The sequence below is a fragment of the Corvus kubaryi genome, unplaced genomic scaffold (genome assembly GCF_017639235.1).
Source record: "Corvus kubaryi isolate FWS band 111438036 unplaced genomic scaffold, C.kubaryi_AGA036_p1.0 37220, whole genome shotgun sequence".
Lineage (NCBI taxonomy): Eukaryota > Metazoa > Chordata > Aves > Passeriformes > Corvidae > Corvus > Corvus kubaryi.
The window spans coordinates 278,748-297,727 of NW_024581063.1; the positions used below are offsets into that span (position 1 = coordinate 278,748).

Genomic DNA, 18,980 nt, shown 5'->3' on the forward strand with positions numbered 1-18,980 from the left:
AGTCAGAACTTCCTGAATACAGGAAGAATTAAAAGCACCTCAGCTTAAGCATCCCAAGAGCCAGGAGGTAAGCACCAGGTTTTTTGGGAAACTTCCACATGGCTTGAAACATGGGATTCAACCTGAAAAAATGTAGACATCCCCAAACATTTACACCCAAAGAAACACTCGGTTCCCCTTTTGTATCACATCACAACGGAAGTGTATTACTGGTGGCTTTTAAACATTTTTTTCCCCAAAATGCCTTAAAAGCTGAACCCTTAAATACGGGAAGGCAGCCTCTGAGTGTCTCCAGCCTGTCTCCACCCCTGAAGAGCTCAGGGCCCGGAGCCCCAGAATCAGCTGAGCGCAGAGAGCAGCAGTGGGTACCTGGCAGGACTTTGAGCTCGGCCTCGTCGCTGTACTTGGGGGTGCCCCCGCCGTCGAGGGCGCAGCGGTAGAGCCCCGCGTCCGTGTCCGAGGCGTTGGTGATGAGCAGGGCCCCGCTGGGCAGCTGCAGCACGCGCCGGTCCGGGGCCAGCGCCTGGCGGTCGCGCTCCCAGCGCAGCAGCGGCGCCAGCTCCGCCGTCACCTCGCAGCCCAGCACCGCGCTGCCGCCCCTGTGCACAGAGCTGGGCTCCGGCTGGCTCGTGAACCTGGGCAGACCTGCAAGAAAACCGAAACAACAACAACTCTCAGATGTTCTGATGATGATGCCAAAGCTTGGAGATGCAAGTCAAGATTCATGAATGTAGTTTTTTAAACATTAAGCTGCTCTCCTACTCTTTAAAAACCTTAACCTTTAAGTAATCATAGAATCCCAGACTGGTTTGGGTTGGAAGGGCCCTTAAAGCTCATCCAGTTCCACTCCCTGAACAGGCAGGGACACCTTCCACTAGCCCAGGTTGCTCCGAGCCCCGTCCAACCTAGCCTGGAACACTTCCAGGGATGGGGCAGCCACAGCTTCTACAATGCAGCCTACACAACACCTTCATTTACCACCTCCAGCTACAAAAGCCTCTGTACAGTGCACAAGGTAAATACTGAGATAAATATTATTGAGAGAAATATTTGCATATGACCATTCTCAGTGTGGCCGAGACCTGAGTTTCTCCAGGGCACACCACAGAGCTGAGCTGGCAGCGCTGCACAACTCCAGTGTCACCTTTTCCATAGAAATGTTCTCCAGAAACACCCAGAGCCCACTTAATGGCGTAACAGTTGGGCTGGGCAGTTGTGGGAAGAGGCTGGGGACACAGCCGGAGCTGGTTCCATGGAGCCACAGCTGAGGCAGCCAGTGAAGCTGGGGGCACATCCATGAAGCACATCCAAGGCAGGGAAAACCATGGGACAGCAGTGAGGAAAGTGTGAGGCACCGCCCTGGAGCAGGCAGGTCAGAGGAGGAGGAGCGAGAGCAGGAAGGGCAGCTTTGGGTGTTGCCCTGGGGAGAGCAGGGTAGAGCATGAGGCTGAAGAATTGGGAATGAAGGCAGGGAGTTGAGCCTGGAGAATGGGGAGAGGGCAGGGAGAGGTGCTTTAGTTTGGTTTTGTTTTCTTACCACTCAAATTACTTTAGTTGTCAAGAAATTAAATTAATTTTCCCCAGGTCAAGGCTGTTCTGCCATTACAGTAACTGGGAGTGATCCCATCTTGACTCAGTAACTTTAATCTTATTTCCTCTCCATCCTTCTGAGGAGCAGAGTGAAGGCACAGCTGCATGGGCAGCCAGCCACAGCCACCCTATCCCAAGTATTTTGCACAGGGAAATGATCAAATCTGCCACAGTTCAACCCACTGTTTTTACAAGTCTCATTTCATACCTATCACGGATGCACCCGGAATGTACCAGTAGGAGGACCGATCCTTCAGGAAAGCCAGATTGAATCCTAACAGAGGAGATTCCTAACAGATGAATCACTTCTGCCCTGTCAAGTTCCTTCCACAACCCTGTACAGTTCATCTCCAGCTGTTACATATTTTCTCCTCTGTCAGGATCCTACCTGGGGACTCCTTCCATAACTTCATTCCTCCAAGAAACCTTCTGTTTCTAGTTTCCCCTCCCAGTGCACTTCCAACCAACTTGTAATCCTTTGATCTTGACCTTGTTTTGGTATTATTTTGCATCTTTGATATTTATCCACCAGTCCCTCCAAGGTATTCATAGGAACAAAAAAAATCCAGTTTCTTTCTTTCAACTTTCCTTCTGCTTAATGAAGCTACAACCTTTAGTTTCTCTCCCTCATTCCCCTAACATCCTATTCACCTTTAAAGATACAGAACGACAGGAGAATTTGGGAAGGAAAGGACCCGGCCAGAGCAGAGCCAGCTGCAAGATCAGAGCTGGTTACTTAGGGATTTGTCCAGTCGGACCTCAAAAATCCCCAAGGGTGGAGACTGCACAACTCTTGGGCAACCTGTTCTACCTCATGGAGCAGAACTCCCTCCTTAAACCCAGTCAGAACCTCCTCTGCTCCAACTGATCCCCAACACCTCCTGCTCTCCCACCAAGCACCCCTGGCAGAACAACAAACCCAAGTGCCTAGAGTAACTTCAGATCACAAACATCCACGGAATTATTACAAAACTGCTTCTCTTTCTATCGAAAAAACCTTCCCAAAAGATGGAACCATCTCAGTGGCTCTGCACAATCAATCCTAGAACCCAAGTAACCTTTTCCTCTCCTGAATCACCCACCCCTCTGTCTCAGCACAATCCCAAGGTATCTCTGCACCTGCCTGACTTTGCACACTGTGCTCAGAAGTTCCATCATTAGCCAGTCTGGAGCATTATTTAATTCTTCCTGTGAGACCATGGAGGCCACAGCAAGGGTAACAAGGTCTCCTCGTTTGCCACGCTCACTAATTCCGTGGGCAAATAGGTTGTTCTTACAGCTGATGAGGCTGTTAACCTTGAGCCTCTGAACTCCAGTCTCTGAGGCACCTGTCCTTTCTGAAAATCTCCTTGACAGAACCCATTAAATGTTCATAATTACCTCTGATTCTTATCTCTCTCAATATCCTCATTTATTAAGAGCCCTACATATTAAGCCAGTTCTTTCTACAGCCTGGGAGGGAATCCTGGGTCTCCTCCTTCAGCCAGGTGACCCCATAACTTCTGTTTCCACCTCACCTGTTGCCATCTCTTTGCTCCCAGCAACTACCACTGGTACAGCCCCACTCTGGCAACTTGACTGAAGCCCTGCAATTTCTCACATACAGCTCAAATATGCTTTCATTTAAATCCCTTACAAGTACTGTTCATTTCCTGGACAAGACAGACCTTGTGCCTTCTGTTGTGTGCAGGTGCTCCATTGAGGTTAAATAAGCCTTATTCAAGATGGTTTCATTACTCACTAGAAATGAAATTACAGTTCATTTTCCAAGTCACCTCAAATGCCACTAAAACCTGTATTTCGTCATAGTCCTGTGTGGTTTTAAAATATACATTTTAACCTAGCCTGTAATTTTGTCCTAAAGAGTAATTTTCTCTTATTCTACAATTATTGGCAATTTGCACTGCTTAAAAGCCTCCATTGTGGAGGAGGACCCTTTGCTTCAGCCAACGAACAACCACAAACCAATCATGATGCATTATAAAAAAGCACTCCAAATCCAGGCCTTAATTACCATTAATTCAGAGACCTGTTTATAAATCCAGGAGCAGGTCCCGGAGTGCTGGCACACCTCCTGCAGCAGTGACCCACTAGAAAATACCCTTTCATCTCCCAGCCCAGAACCCTTCCATTACAGAGCTGCTCTTTCTGTCTCCAAAATATCAATTATCAACTTCTAAGCCAGCATTTCCTGAACTTTCTAGAATCATTTTTAAATGCATTACCATGTAAGCCAATTCAGTCTAGTTAAACTACAAACACTTTTAAAACCATTTTTAAAGTTAACTTTTTTAGAAGTTGATACTTTTTTCTTAGTGGTTTGTATTTCCCAAACACTTCAATCAAGCAGGCTGAGCAAGAAGTTCTAATGATGAGTAGAATCCCAGGATGGTTTGGGTTGGAAGGGACCTTAAAGTCCATCCAGTGCCACCCCTGCCAAGGGCAGGGACACCTTCCACTGTCCCAGGGTGCTCCAAGCCCTGTCCAGCCTGGCCCTGGACACTGCCAGGGATGGAAGATACAATTCCTAATGAGGAAGCAGCCCCCACCCCTCACCCATGTGTTGCAGGGCAATCAGTTGAAGACATCAGCCCATCTTTTGGTAAATGAATGTCGTGATAAATGACACTTTGGGCTTCTGACATTAAAGACAATTTTTTCATGTTTGTACACACATTAATCATTCTGTGGCAGCACAAATGCATTAGGTATCGATTTTAGGACACCAAAGGAAAATACTACTGACCTAGCAAGAATGCAGGTTAATAAACTCAATTTAGGAAGGATGATTTTCCATTTGGAATGTTCTCTAAACACAGGCAGGAGAACACATAAGTAACAGTGCACTCACATGCATATAACAAGGATTAGATGCATCCCAAACTCCTCATTTCTGCTAGGACAATGCAAATGGCAGAGAAAGGGGGAAAGACAATTCTGTCCCTCTTTTCTCCTTCCCTTTTGTCTCTCCCTTCCCCTCATCCAAGCCCAGAGCAATGGTAGGAATGTGAATGAACAATCTATTAATGCAAATGTGGTGCATTCAATCAGCATTCCCAGTCTCAGCGTTACTGAGATTTGTGGCCCATTGTCTCCATTTCTGAAAAAGATGTGCCTAGAAGAGCAATAATTCCCATGCTCCTGGAAAACACAGATGGTTAAAATTCTGGCTGTAGTCTCCTACCCTCAATGGAGCCAGTATTTCATCTCCTGGAGTCTGCAGAATCAGGGAATTCACTGCCCTGAGCCAGATGCCAATCTAGCTCAGCAGCCTCCCTGTGACTGCAGCCAGTGCCAATCACTTCCAAGGAGACTGAAAGGAAAAAAACCTTCATTATCAACCATTACTAAATAACTGGCTCATCTGAGTGTAGTAACTCCAGAGTCACACCTGCCTCTGCTCTGCAGCCTGCCAGCACCGCTGCCAACGCTGTCCTGTTGAAGGTGGATGCTATTGCCATAGACACGTTTAATCCCCACAGAGTCCAACCAACCTTTTGGGACCCATCTCACCAAACTAACACTGCAAAAGGAAAGTGAGCAAAGAGAACCATCTCCTCGTCTCTAGGGAAGAGAAAGCTGTGGAGGAATCCCCTTTTCCTGCTGTGCCAGGGCTGTACCTTTACGAGTGGTCACAAGCCTTTGTGAGTGTTTTCCTCACGTCTCCACTCTGTTGCCTCTGCTCTGACTGGAATTTAAGATAACACTTAGTACAAGCAATAAACTGCTCTAAACATACACACATCACATGTTTGTGCAATTAACATTTTCCCAAAGCTGCTTTCAGGCTTTCTGGTGACATCTCGATGTGCTCAGCAAATGTTTTCCGTTTTTTCCCCCGTTTCTATTGCAATATGGAAAACGTAAAGCACAGGAGCAGCTGGCAGGTTTTCCATCCTCCTCCCTCCTGGATACCATCTGTGAAAAGCCTTTGCTGCCCAGAGTTAACTTTTACTCAAGTTTCTCCTAACTTACCCAACTCTAAACTAACTTCAGCAGCACCAGCTCCAAACGTTCCACCCTACAGCTTCCACTCTCAATCTGAAATTCATCCAGCTGGTCTGTGAATGATCCCACAAACTGCTCACAATTTTCAGGCACTTGAATTTTCCCTCATTCCTGTCTGCCTGGTCAAATTTGAACTCGTGACAGATCCATAACTACGACTCCTTTCCCCAAACAGCCTCTTGGGAAGTGTGGAGATTTCAGCACCACGAGGAGGTACTGGAGAATGGGAACATGATCCCCTATTGTCAGGACAGCTCCAACATCTGCTACCCTTCAGCAATGAAGCAGATCACAAAGATGCCACCTATTTTGTTAGTGCATCAGCTCCTCACCCCAACCCTGCTAAAAAATTAATAAGTCCAGCCATCTGTGGACACTTCATTAAATTATCACAGCTCCTTCTCTCCAACATTATTCAGCATCATTTGTTGGAGTGGCAGAGGTGTGAAACGGCTTAAAATACACTCCTGTTAATGAGACATATTTCATGGATCTCACTGGCAAATGGAGCAGACTTTGTAATTACAAACACTCCTGGAGAACACAAGTCCAGCACCACCTGAATTAGGATAAGGCCAGATGCTCCCAGTCCTTGCTACAAACACCAAGCAGCACATCATTCTCCCCCCTTGCTTTAGGCAAACCAGACAGGGGAGAATGCAACCAAAAATCCAGGCAGGAGACAGCTCCTCTGGGAAGAGGATTTTTACAAGGATTGTAACACGGAGAGAAGAAAACCTACCAAATGTCCTTGGCTGACTAAACTGAAATGGGAAGTATGAGGGATACAGAACACAAATGAGAAATGTCAGAGCATAACCAGAATCCTGACTTAGTTAAACACAGCCGTGCCAGCATGGACAGCATGGCACGTGCTGATTAAAACCAGTGTCCCTTGGCCAGAAGGAAGGGAGAGGATGTCACTGGACACATCAGTAACACACACACGCACACAGGTACTGTACACACATAGCAACACACAGAGTGACCTGGTGGCACCTCAGAGCTGTTCTGAACAAACAACTGAACTCCAGATCTCCCAAGGTCCCTTCCAAGCTCAATTATCCGATGACATGGGGAAGGTACACAAAAAACCTTAGTGAGAAATAGCAAAATATTGCACAAAATATTGTCCAACCTGGCCTTGGACACTGCCAGGGATCCAGGGGCAGCCACAGCTTCTCTGGGCAGCCTGTACCAGGGCCTCTCCACCCTCATAGCCAGGAATAATTTCTCCCTTATATCTACTACACATCCAAAAATTTTAAAGGGTGTTTGGACAAGGAAAACATATCAGTGGAATATGATGTTCTACCTGGCAAAACAAGCAAATCCAAATTCTAGTCAGGTGATATGAAGAAGAGATCAATGAATTATTCCAGGAATGATATGGGAACAACAAAAATGATTGAAGGAAGATCTTCAGAAATACAGAGGTCACTGCTGACAACCACAACTACAAGAAAAGCAGTGGGGATGTCAGTCCATGCCACATGGTCAGGCTGAGGAAGTGTTGCAAGGAATAGCACAGAAATACAGAAGAAATGGATCTGCTGATGGAGGAGATGAAACAGTACCATGAAAATTGGAGACAGGAACTGCAGTTCAAGGGCCAAGCAACACAAACACTCCAGCAGCAGCAGCAGCAAAAGCTGCAGCAGCCACAATGAATCTGATCTCCACAGACACCAAGAAACAGCTAAAACAACATTCTAATGCCAGAAAAAATGAATTGAGGGCATGCAAACCATGCAGTCATTTATTTGCTACTGTTGAAGATCATTCTAATAGCAAGGCCAATGAAACCCCTGTGGGATTTCAAGAGAAGCCCTAAAGATAAGGCACACAGATTGCCTCATCATTTAAGGAACTTCAGGTCTTCATCAATAGACTGCGTAAAAATAAGAACCCTATGGGCTCACAATTACTCTTTCTAAAACAAAATCGAGAGCCATAACAAAAGAAGAATAAGATCCGAAGGTTGTGGTGAAAGAAAAGAGCTTGACAGGTTAAATAATTTTAGTTCCAGGCAAGGCTATCAATTACGGAAGCTCATGTGAACAAGCTATTCAAAGAAGATTAATGCGCAGAGAGGACTGTCAGGATAAATTTATCACGAAACGGGAAGAAAGGAAAGATCTGAAAAACTTTTGCAGGCAACTCTATAGACAGTGACAAAGACAGCTGGTACCTGACAAGAGGCATTTAGAGACAGGAAATAAACAACAATTTCACTGCTAACTCCTCGGGATGCGTGAATAGCAAAGAAAGGCCGCAAAACCAGGGTGCTTGAAGGCTGACACAACAGCAGACAAACACACGGCACAGAGAACTTCTACAGACACAAACATGCCGCTCAAAGAGATGTCTGGAGACAACACGGTGCGTGGCAGGATAAAGGCAAACACTAACAGCCGTATCACTGCAAATTATCCAACACAAGCACAGCTCCGTGCCAGGGCAGCACAGCTCAGGTGGGATCAGCACACCACTGACCCCTCCAGCAGCTGCTGGCCATGAACCTCAGAGCAATCAGCAATAGATTTTTAGAGGTCTCTCCAGGACAGAGCCTTTCTTTGCCTAATTTTTACTCTGTTGAATTTGAGAGCAGAGTGACAGTGCATCTAAGCCAGGGCTGACTTCAGAAGTTACAGAAGGAAGAGCAACACCTTTACAGAAACATAAATTATCTAGAGACATTTCCTCACAGTGCCCCCAAATCAGGGTTTCTATTTGCAAATGAATAGGGCTTGGAGAGTTTTTTATAACTTTTAACATCTTTATTTCCAGTGTATTTATGTGAATGGTGAGACATACCCTGTGCTTTTAAGAATGTTACCAAGAACTAGCCTCACTGAAATCAACCCTAGCAAATGTCATAAATTAATTTTTCCTTATTCAAAATCATTTTCCTCCATTTTGTTTCTTTTCAGGGTCATCAAACTTCATCTTGAATTTTTGTTCTGGAAAAAAGAAAGCATTAATCAGAGACACCCTTGTGCCTTGATACTTCTTGCCCTTGCTGCTTCTGTGTCACCTTTTGCTTGGGGCAAAAGTACAGGTTCTGATCATTTTCAAAAAGCAATATTCAGTCAATCAGAAACCTGAGCAGTGTCAGCACACAGAGCCTTCACTGCACGCTAATAAAGCTGAAATCTCTTGCTGAGTGCACACTGGAGCAGGCAGGGAGTGAAGAACACAGGCTGCAGATGTAACCATCACTCTGCTGACAGCTCGGGATTCCGAGCGAGCTCTGCACAAACTTGTCAAACAGAATTACACAGGGATTGCTGGTGCTGACATGCAGAGAAGAAAGAGGGAAAAATCTGATCTGAGTCAAAATATTCACAAATGAGAATCCAATCTAAACAAAGTTCAGCCAAGTTTGTTTAGGGGTGTTAATGCACCATCAGTATGGTGTCACTCTGTCCCTATCTCACCATCCGGATCCCCCCCCAGCCGAGCATCAGCCCAAGAGATTTCAGGGATTTGGCTCCCAGCTCCCTTCCACAGAATTCCTGTTTCTCCACAGATTAACTCCATCACCTGCCATATTTTCAAAGGCAAAGGTCAAGATGGAATGTACGCTGCAAAGAGCTCCCACGTCCTACGATTTACAGTACATTTATATTATTCTGAAGTACACGAACATAACATTGCCCATGAACTAAATGCACAAAGGTTCTTCCCCTTGCCAGTTACAAGACTTGCACTGCACTGGACTTGAATTTCACTCTAGAAAACACACAAATTTTTTTCTGAGCAGTGCTATTACATCATTACTAAAGCAGGAAGCTCAGGCACGAGAGCCACACATCTCCCTGTGCCCCCTCTGCTCCAGCTTCAGCAGAGCATTTGTTACCCTCCAGCGAGCACAAATAAGCTTTAACTGGCTCACTGACCCACAGAATTTGGGACAGGGATAGTATTAGTCACAATGAGCAGTTGGATTTGGTTTGATACAAGGTGTAATAAACTTGAAACACAAAAGCTTAAGAAAACCTGTGTTTTTTCAATAGGAATTAGTTTTAAGCAAGCAAATTAGGAGTCTCTTCACCTGGGCTCCAACCTCGTCATTAGATGTCAATGAAGAGTTCCAAAACAAGTAGGTCACATTCCCTGCTGTGGGCTTTCCCTAGGGGTCCAGTGGTACTCCAGTGCAGGCAAGTCCTGCCCTTCTCTGCCCCGGACACGGCAAGAGGATCTGGTATTAAATCCCAATCTGAGACTAACAATTTGTAACAGTTTTGAAACTGGACCTTTGCCTTCAGTCCAAGAACTGAAGACCAGTTCAAAGGCTCACATAGATTTCCTTCCCTGCTTTAACTGGACAAATGTGGACTGCAAGAATTGAGAATGACACATAAGGTAGAGCATTTATTATCTGAAATGTCTAAACTCTCACACTCTCAGTAACAGCTGACAGAACCTGTACAAACTGCAGTTGTGCTAAAACCACCTTTCCCATTTACCTGTCATGAAGAAATGCATTTTGATCTAAGCCAATTTATGAAAAACACAGATGCTTTTTTCATAGAAAAATACATTTCTGCAAGGAAACCTTATCACCCATATCACTTACTGCCTAAGTGCTCTTAAGCACCTTCCTCTGAAGTATCTCTGCTCGCTCTGAGGTTTTTTCCAATTCCGAGGCCAGAATGTTCTTTATTCATAAAGATCTGGTCAAGATTACTTTTTTCTCCTTGCTGTTAAAGGAAATGTGCAATCCTGGGCAAAAATGTGCTGTTATTTCTAACCTAACTCCATCTCCAAGGAGCTGGGACAGTTTGTCCTGAGCTTTGCTCTCACCCTTTGGGGTGGCACAGACAGAGTCCAGTGAGGAATAAAACACTGCTCAGTTGTAATCTTGAAAGCTTGGCAAACTTCTCAGTGGACAAGAGCAAACAGAACCAAACACCCTGGCTGCTTCCGTGCAGTTCCTTGTCGTTATGGCAAAAAGCAAAGATAAAATTTCAGCTCAAATTAACATTTGAAAAAAATCCTTATCTGTTCACCATTATTTATACAAAAATAAGTGATTGATATTAAATAGCTGAGCGCTCTAACACCCCAGAAGGAGACACAGCATACCTCTGCTGCTGGGCTTTGCAGAGCTCTACCTTGAACTGCAAGCCCACATCCCTCCAGGTCCTGCTCTCTCCCACAGGCTGTACTCAGGGATTGGTCTGGATAATCATTTCCTGGCCACAGCTTCACCCACTGCCTATCATCTAAAGTCTGTAATGGATACAGAATTCCTTATCTCTACCTGCCCTCCTCATTTGCAGCATCTTGGTGCATTATAAAAAGTAATACTTCAAATTTATCAGAGAGAAATTCTTCACTAGCCCATGGAGAAAAGGCAAAGCGTGGAGATCTGGAGCTAGTGCCATGAGCTGCACCAAAAGCAGGACTGGATCCTGGCATCTCCTGGCTCAGAACTCAATTAACCCCTCCAAGCCACAGGAACCACCACAGCCCATCCAGGCCTCCTGCAATTCCAGGAACAGCTCTCCCAGCCATCAGTTTGGCAGCCCCAAGCCGGACACATGCAAGATGCAAATAAATCTTGAAAAAGCAATGTGGTCAGCTAAAAACTGGAGCAATTTCCCAGGTAAAGTTCATTCCTTGTATCTGATGTCTGGAGGAACTCTCAGCAGACTGAGGGCAGGTCCCTTCTCCCCACAGGGTCTGTGTGACCCCTGGCACGGTCACACTGACCTGGGGACACTGACTTCACACACAGAGCAGGCTACAGGGGCTTCAGATGCCCTTCTGAGAGCACACGTTTTGGTAGTGACCCCACCCCAAGCCCTGTGCCCCGGCACAGCAATCCGGAGGAGCCGGAGCTGTGGGTGAGCTGGATGAACCAGCGGGAGGAGGGGACTTACCCAGGTCAGGAGAGCAGAGAACACCGTGCTCAGGAGCACAAAGTGCTTGAGTATGCCTGGAATGAAACTCCAAATCCTTCCTCCAAGTATGGACACGATGGGCCTCGGCCCACTCCAGTGTCCCCAGCTCTAAGTGGAAAAGCAGGAAGTCTCCCAAGGTTTCAACACAACACATGAAACTTCACCATGGCATTTCCAGAGCCACTTTCCAGGAATGTTCTGCTCCTGGGCTGTGCTGCCCCTGCAATGTGCTCAATGGCTCCAAAGGAGATACTATACTTTTACTAAGTACGTACCAAATGTTCCTGGTTCCTGAACCATTTCAGAGTTTGATGTTACATGGCCGGAGCATTTCTTAACAGAAGTGATTTGTCTGTACTTTTTCTAAAAGTAATTACAAAATGAAGCCTTGAAAGCAAAATTTCTGTGAATATTTAAATGAGAAATAATAATTCAAGGAGATTATTTAGTTGAGGTGAGAAACAAGTCAGAAGTTATCACCAAGTGCTTTTGAATTAATGAAACTCAGACACACCTGAAGTTTGTACCAAGGCAGTGCCACAGCTGCGTCATCACAGCTGAGCAAATCACACAAAGCTCAAAGCCAAGAATTATCAAATGCAAGGATAAGTGGAAGAAGAGGAAGAAAAACAGCTGGATTCACTTGGGGAAAGATGACAAGAGGTGAAACAAATAATTTAGTGAGCAGTCTTTAAATGGATACATAGAGCAAATAAATCTGCATCATCAAACTCAGTGCCCCTGTCACACTTCCCAGCTTTTAGATCCTCATGTATCTGTTCTCTCAATAAAAGCTTTAACCAAGCCACAGTAACCAGTGACTGGGGAAGGATCATCCTGAGAATATTTTCAGCTCGTGTCATTATACTTTTTATTAAAATACATACATACTTATTTTTCCAAGATGAATTACAGACACAGATCTCCAAAACTTTGTAAATCTATTTTTAATCCATGTTTTACAGCAGCTTTTTAAACCCTCTACCCTTCTTAAGATCTAACTGGCACTTAAGTATCAAAGACAGATTTGCATTTCAAAAGGCAATTAAAAAACATACTGTACCAAGGCACTGATTAAAGTGTTGTGGCTTTACATAAATTAGGCAGCTCCTTTAACTTTCCCTACTTCAAATCCATCATAACAATAGGCAAATCCTACACGTTACATGGACTGTATGACCACCACACCTTCTCCTTCCACTGCCCTAAGAAACTGGTGATTACAAATTAATCTTCGTTTGCTCGAAGGAACCAAACTGTGGAGGCTCACACTGAATGGGAAAGAGATACTCATATCCCCAGACTGCTGCTCATTAAAGAAAACTATCATTTATTGTTGTTTGCTGTTCCTAAAAATCAAGGATTTACTACTAAGAGCAAACACTTTACTACCAAGGTGTAGCAGCACATAACTCCAAGTTACAGACTAATTCAAGTGTCCTTCACAATGGAATATTTTATCATATCCTCTGACTTGTTTTTTAAATCTAAAGGCAGCAACGATCAGTTTCTTTAAGAGGCTCACTTGCCACAGAACCTCTTGATCCTCACACCTCCAGAAACCCAAAGAGCAAAGTTTTCTCGTGGATCACCATGTACAGAAAAGGTCCTTTAGAGGCACACTGCCAGGAGCACAGTGAAGCTGCCATGATCCCCTCCCTCGCCATGGCAGGTTCAGAGCAGGGTCAAACACACAGATTGATGCAAACCCAAGCCAGTCCGTCTCTAACGTAATTCCTTCAATGCCTGAATTCCTCTGTGCCCAGACACTCGGAGCGCGTGGCTTGGGTTGAGTTTTCCATACAGTGGTTCACTAAACCCCTGTCACTCTACAGCAGCAAAAGAGCTTCAGATTCCAACACCTAAAAATTTTAGATCCCTCAACCTAGAATATATAGAAAGTCCTTTAAATAACTTGAGAAACTTATCCAAATTTGGCCACCTTCCTGCAGGAGTCGGGTAGATTGCTCAGCATCATCCACTGGCTGTGCAGTTCTAAGACTGAAAATTCCAACCCTGTATCCATATGATGGAACACAACGTGTTTTCACTGGATTCTCCTTGCCCTGGCCTCTGTGACTCACCAGAACTTGTCATTTTCAAGAGTTATTTAATGAGTAAGAAGCTGTTAAAACGTGCAACCTACACTTCATAATGTTCCCTTTTAGAGATCAGGTGCATGGCAGCACCACACTCGCACACAGCAGCGGAACCCCACATACCACTGCTCAATTAAGAGAGGAATTAGCTCCCTCCCACTGGAATTTTGAGGCCAAGGGGAGCCCTTACTATGCTAACAATGCCCACACTCACCACAGCCCAAAAGCTGCCAGTTAAAACAAAGATGGTGGGAAGGAATATTAAAAACCACTGTTAAAACTGAGGGATTTAAATGAGGACAAGAAAAGCAATAGGCTAAACCAGAATTTTAATATTCCACCTCTTATTCCAAAGCCTTCAGCAACCAAAGTGCCCTTCCCCCTACAAGAGGATTAAACTCGGTGTGGTCTTGCCCAGCTCTCGGCACTTGACTGGGGTGGTAAACAAGTTTTCACACACCCACATCTGCCAAAGCCTCTGCAGCAGTGCAGCCAGAGGATGCTCTGGGGCAGGTTTCCAAGGCACAGGATGGCAATAGGCAAGGCACAACACGTGTCACCAGCATTTCCTCTAGTTCTGGGCAATAAAAGTACCATTTTTATTGCATGGAATCAATCAATAACCTTAATACTCAGCTGTCAGGCCAATGTGTGCCAAAGGGGCACTGTTTGTGTGGGGAAGGTCCGTATTGTCTTGGGCTGGACTGTATTTGTTCTGTTTTCTAGTTAAGAGTGTTTGGAAAGAAAACCTCACCAGAACTTCATTGTTGTTTGTTGTGGGTTTTTTTAAAATAGGCTCTTGGGGTTTGTTTTTTTTTTTCCAAGTACTTGGGTTCTTTTTCAAGTACTAAATGGCTCTTAAAGATTGCATCATTTTAGAAAATATAAATTGAAATAGTACCTTCTACTTAGATAGGGGAAAATGGAAGTGGAAATTCGGCAGACATTTTGGCTTACCTTCATTTTTAACCCCATTAACCTCACCTAATGATCATATAGAGCAGGCTGATAGCAGAGGCAGGAGGCTGAAGGCTCTCATGTGGAAAGCAGCAGAATTAATCCCGACAGCAGCGATGCAAGGAGGTGGTAATTGCTCGAGAGAAGTGTGGGAGAACTGCCTTTATTGTCTTCATTGCCAAGAAGCTCAGAAATCTATTCCTCATTAAGAGATTCTCAAAGTCACTCTTTTAAGGTATAAAACCCCGATTTTTCTACTTCTGACATTGCTGATGTTTCACAACAGTGCTACAAGCCAAGTTAATGGGAACAACATCCGAATACAAACGATGGAAGCGGCAGCTCTGGGAGATGCAGGAGCACCAGTCAGGAAGAATTCATTACCCCAAGACATTTATTAAGCAAAGGAAAAAAAAAACTGTTTGAAAAAGGCTGGCAAACATCATTAGAGAAACAAAGGAAAATTGCTTCATAGGCTTTTTTCCTAGTTACAGTGCCTTAGTTTACCTTGGTTTTTTTCCTTTTGGTTGGTTTTTCAAGTCTCACCCTTACTCAGTAATTACAAGTCTCTTCCTGCTTTACTGTTTACAACACACAAACTGACAGTCCCAAGCCCTGAGAAATAAGCAAGTGACAGATCACTTTCCCCAGCCATAATCTTTATTTTTACCTGCAAATGTCACTCCCTCACTGCTTTCTACCCCCCAAAATAAAGCTATCACCTATCAAGCCTAAAGGGTACTCGAAACACCAAAGCTGAGCTTATGATTTGGGCTTTTTAATGGTAAATTTTATGCATTTGGTTGGTTGTTACTTTTCAGACTTTCTTGTTCACATCTGATACTCAAGAAACAGAAAAATACAACTCCCCAGCACTCCATTCTCTACCCGTCTCTCAGTCCTGTAGGGAGTGTACACACTGCTGTTAGGAGCTTCCCAAACGTTTCAGACAGAGCAGGTAATTCTCCACATACAAGCACAGGAAGTTATTTTAAGGTTATTTATACATAAAGAAAGAAAAACCCTGTTTTCTTCCCCCTTCTAAGCTGTGGTAAATCTCCACTGTGATTTCAGACACCTGGCACTTCTCTTAATCCATTCATCGCAGATTCATCCTGATCTCTTGCATTTTCTGAGAAATACCCACACATTAAGCTGCTTATAGGAACAGAACACATGCCAACTCCCAGCCAGCAAAATGAGGGACACAGTCCCAGCTTCCCTGGCAGCTGATGGAACCAGCTCATGTTCCTTGGGAAGCACTTTCCTGCTTGTCCAAGGGCAGAGTATTCCTTTCCATCACCATGTTCTCAGCCACGCTCACAAACCAGAGCCTTACCTGCCACGGTGAGCTTTGCTGTCCTGCTCACGATGGTCCCCAGGCTGTCCACAGTTGCCACACACTGATAATATCCTTCATCAGGTTTATTATGCTTGGAATGCACCACACTGTTAATTAATAAAGATCCATCTGGCAGCAGCTGGCGGCGGTCATCCGACACCAAGTTCAGGAAAGTGCCATCCTTTTTCCACTCGATTTTGGGAGGGGTCTCGCAATGAGCCGAGCAGTTCATGACCACCGACGCCCCACGCACTGACAGCACGTCCAGGGGCTCCACCAGGAAGTAGAAAGGAGTGAAAGTTCTCACGAGCGATTCTGTAAAACATCACAGAATTTTGGGTTAGCTTTCCGCAATTTTAACGTGAAACTCACCCTCCATCAAGCTAGCGTGACAAGCACAAGCACTACCACTGCTCACATCCTCTCCCTGAACAGATTAAACCAGCTCGGTCTGTGAGACAGTGTTTTCTGCTTTGACCATTCACATCATGGACCCTCAGATTCCGAGACATTTTCATCCCTAAAATGTCTTGCCCTGCTCTGCTCTCGGCCTCTGTGGGGCGGGTGCCCTCACAGCAGTGCTGTCCTTTGGTGTGTGTAACCAAGATTAGGAACCGTCAAGAACAATTCAGCCCTCAAGATAAAGTCTCCCATTCTGAGTTAACATGTCTTGCAAGTGTCATACAGTGTTTTTTTACTTCCATTCTAGCCCAGGATAAACATGATTACTTTTCCATTTTAAGTATTCCCCAAAGAGTTCTGTAATTAACATCTACTTTGCATTAAGAAGTGAATTTTAATTACTGTCTTTCTGGTGTATTTGGTCAAGCAGAACGATTGTGTGTCAGTATCACTTTGACTTGTCTTACTTAATCATCCGTAGAAAACAGAAGACAAATTCTTCCAGGGAAGAACTGTTTACCAGCACTGGGTTCAGAGAACAGGGGATCTCGGTTTTTAAATCCACCTTAGAAACAACACTCATATCACAAACTCCTGCACTCATCTCAAAACCGCTTCATCACTCAGCATTGACCATTTCATCTCACGGTCAATAAAAAAATGCTGAAATATTGTAAGACCACCTTAAAGACAAATATGCATTTAATAACAAGATTTGTTTAATTAAGCTATAGAATAATTCTGGGGTTTGAGGAAAAAGCACAACTCTGAAGGAGACCTTTACTTGCAAACAGAGGCTGTCCTGGAAACATTGCAGCTTCTCCCATTGTTTGGTTGTTTGTGGGGTTTTTGAAATCGGATTTACCTTCTAAAATGACCTTAATTAACAAATTGATATGATTCCCTCTATCACTAAACTACAGAGAGTCCCTGGTTTCCAAAGAGCCTCCAGCTTCCCCCCAGAGGGACTCCAGCCTTCCTGTACAGAGCCCATTGTCTCTGCTACTCACAATTCACAGCAACTTGGAGATAAGGCAGGAGTGGTGTGAAAGAAACAACAGATAAACGAGGCTTTTGCAGCTGATAGCATTCAAACCTCCTTTACCTTCAAGAATTCAAAGAGGAAATACAGGAAAACATTCTAGAAAGATTGAAGTTTCCCTAGTGACAGTATCAGGCTAGAGACCTGTTAGGTTGGGATCCGAATCCTTGGGACTGTCTTTCTTGAGAATAGAGACAAACCCCCCCCCCAAAAAAAAAACCCCAAACAAAATATACAGAACAAAAAAATCAATAAAACTTTAAACATTTCTAGGAGCTGCTTATGTTACTCTGGTTTGTACAAGGGCACCTGTGTGTGGATGTTCTCGATTCTCGGTGCCTCTGAGATCCTGAGTGTCAGCTCTCGTGCAGCAAAAGGCAGAGCAGAAACAGAAGCCATGGGCAGCAGGAAAATCTTTGACCTGTTTACCACTATAATCTCTTCCAGTGCCACAGAAACCTAAAGTTCTTTTTAAAATTAAAGACTGAGCTGCACAGTCCCTGGGTTTTCCAAGGGAAGCATTCTCCCCAAGCTGTCCCCTTTCCACCTCAATTACAAGCTTCTCTAAGTTTTTCCAGTATAGATCCAGACCCCTATGAGAACAAAATACACTGGTTTGAGTTTTGCTTCACTCTGGCTTTTCAAATAAAACCCAGAAAACCTTTAAAAGAGGAATGGCAGCTTTTTGTTTGCCCTGTCTCCAGTGCAGATTGGAGCAGATCAAATCCATTGATAGAGTAAGATCGTTCTTGCCCTGGAAGCAACAAGGTGTCCAAGGAAATAGAGCAGAGCAGAGGATGTCAAGAGAGGTCACACCAAGAGCAGCTCAACAGGGATTATAAGCCTTGAGGAAGAATGGGAACCAGATTCTCAGCCAGGCTTCAGAGCTACCAAACTCCTGCCGAGAGCCCTGAGAAGACAGAGCACAAGCGGCTTTGTCCCGGGGTGTCACTGTGCTCCTGCACTGACTGCAGTGGGGAAAAAACGTGAAGGGTTGGTGAGAAACACTACTCCAGCTTGAAGGAAGTTAAACCAGAACGGAGACTGTTCTTTCAGAGGATCTGCAGCTGGGGTTTGGGGCACTCTGGAGAACCACACTGCAGCCAGCTGAGCCGAGCCACCTTCAAGCCTCAATTCACAAAAGCATTTGTACACACTGGACCTTAATAAACTTCTATTTCTACCAGTGAGCCATTTCTCCCGCTCCATCAACCTATTGATCACTGAGCTCAATGACAGCATCTTATTTTGGGCAGAATGGGCGTATCTGGTGCAGGGAGTCCTTCCCCTTTCCACACGCTTACACACACAGGTGTGCACACACCACTGCCTCCCTTTGTGCTAATACTGGCCCAAGGAGCTTATGCTGAAGCCAGAGAAGTCTGTCTCCCTGCTCACAAACAGGAACAGGAAAATCTCACTCATTCCCACCAGGCTGGAGTTTATTTCTCCCCAGATCTGCTCTGGAGATGAGTGGCAGGGAGCCAGATGTGCCAAAACACAGACAAGATCTGCATCAGCCACCAACACGGAGTCATTTCTCATGCCCTGGAAGCTCCACAACTCCCTTCCTCAGCCCTGCCAGCACACAGGCAGCCCGGGTTTCACACTCCTGTGCCCATCCCAGC

General features: G+C 44.9%; 1 protein-coding gene across 10 annotated transcripts in view; it reads right to left on the reverse strand.

The window, feature by feature from the left end:
- NEO1 (neogenin 1) overlaps nt 1-18,980 on the reverse strand; it is a 165,339-nt gene that overhangs the window by 95,788 nt on the left and 50,571 nt on the right. For all 10 annotated transcript variants that reach the window (XM_042022697.1, XM_042022698.1, XM_042022696.1 and 7 more), the window contains exons 2-3: nt 15,906-16,223; nt 370-645 (exon numbers count right to left, since the gene is read on the reverse strand). In XM_042022697.1, the coding sequence (XP_041878631.1) occupies nt 370-645; nt 15,906-16,223 (594 nt within the window). The remainder of the gene's footprint in view (nt 1-369; nt 646-15,905; nt 16,224-18,980) is intronic.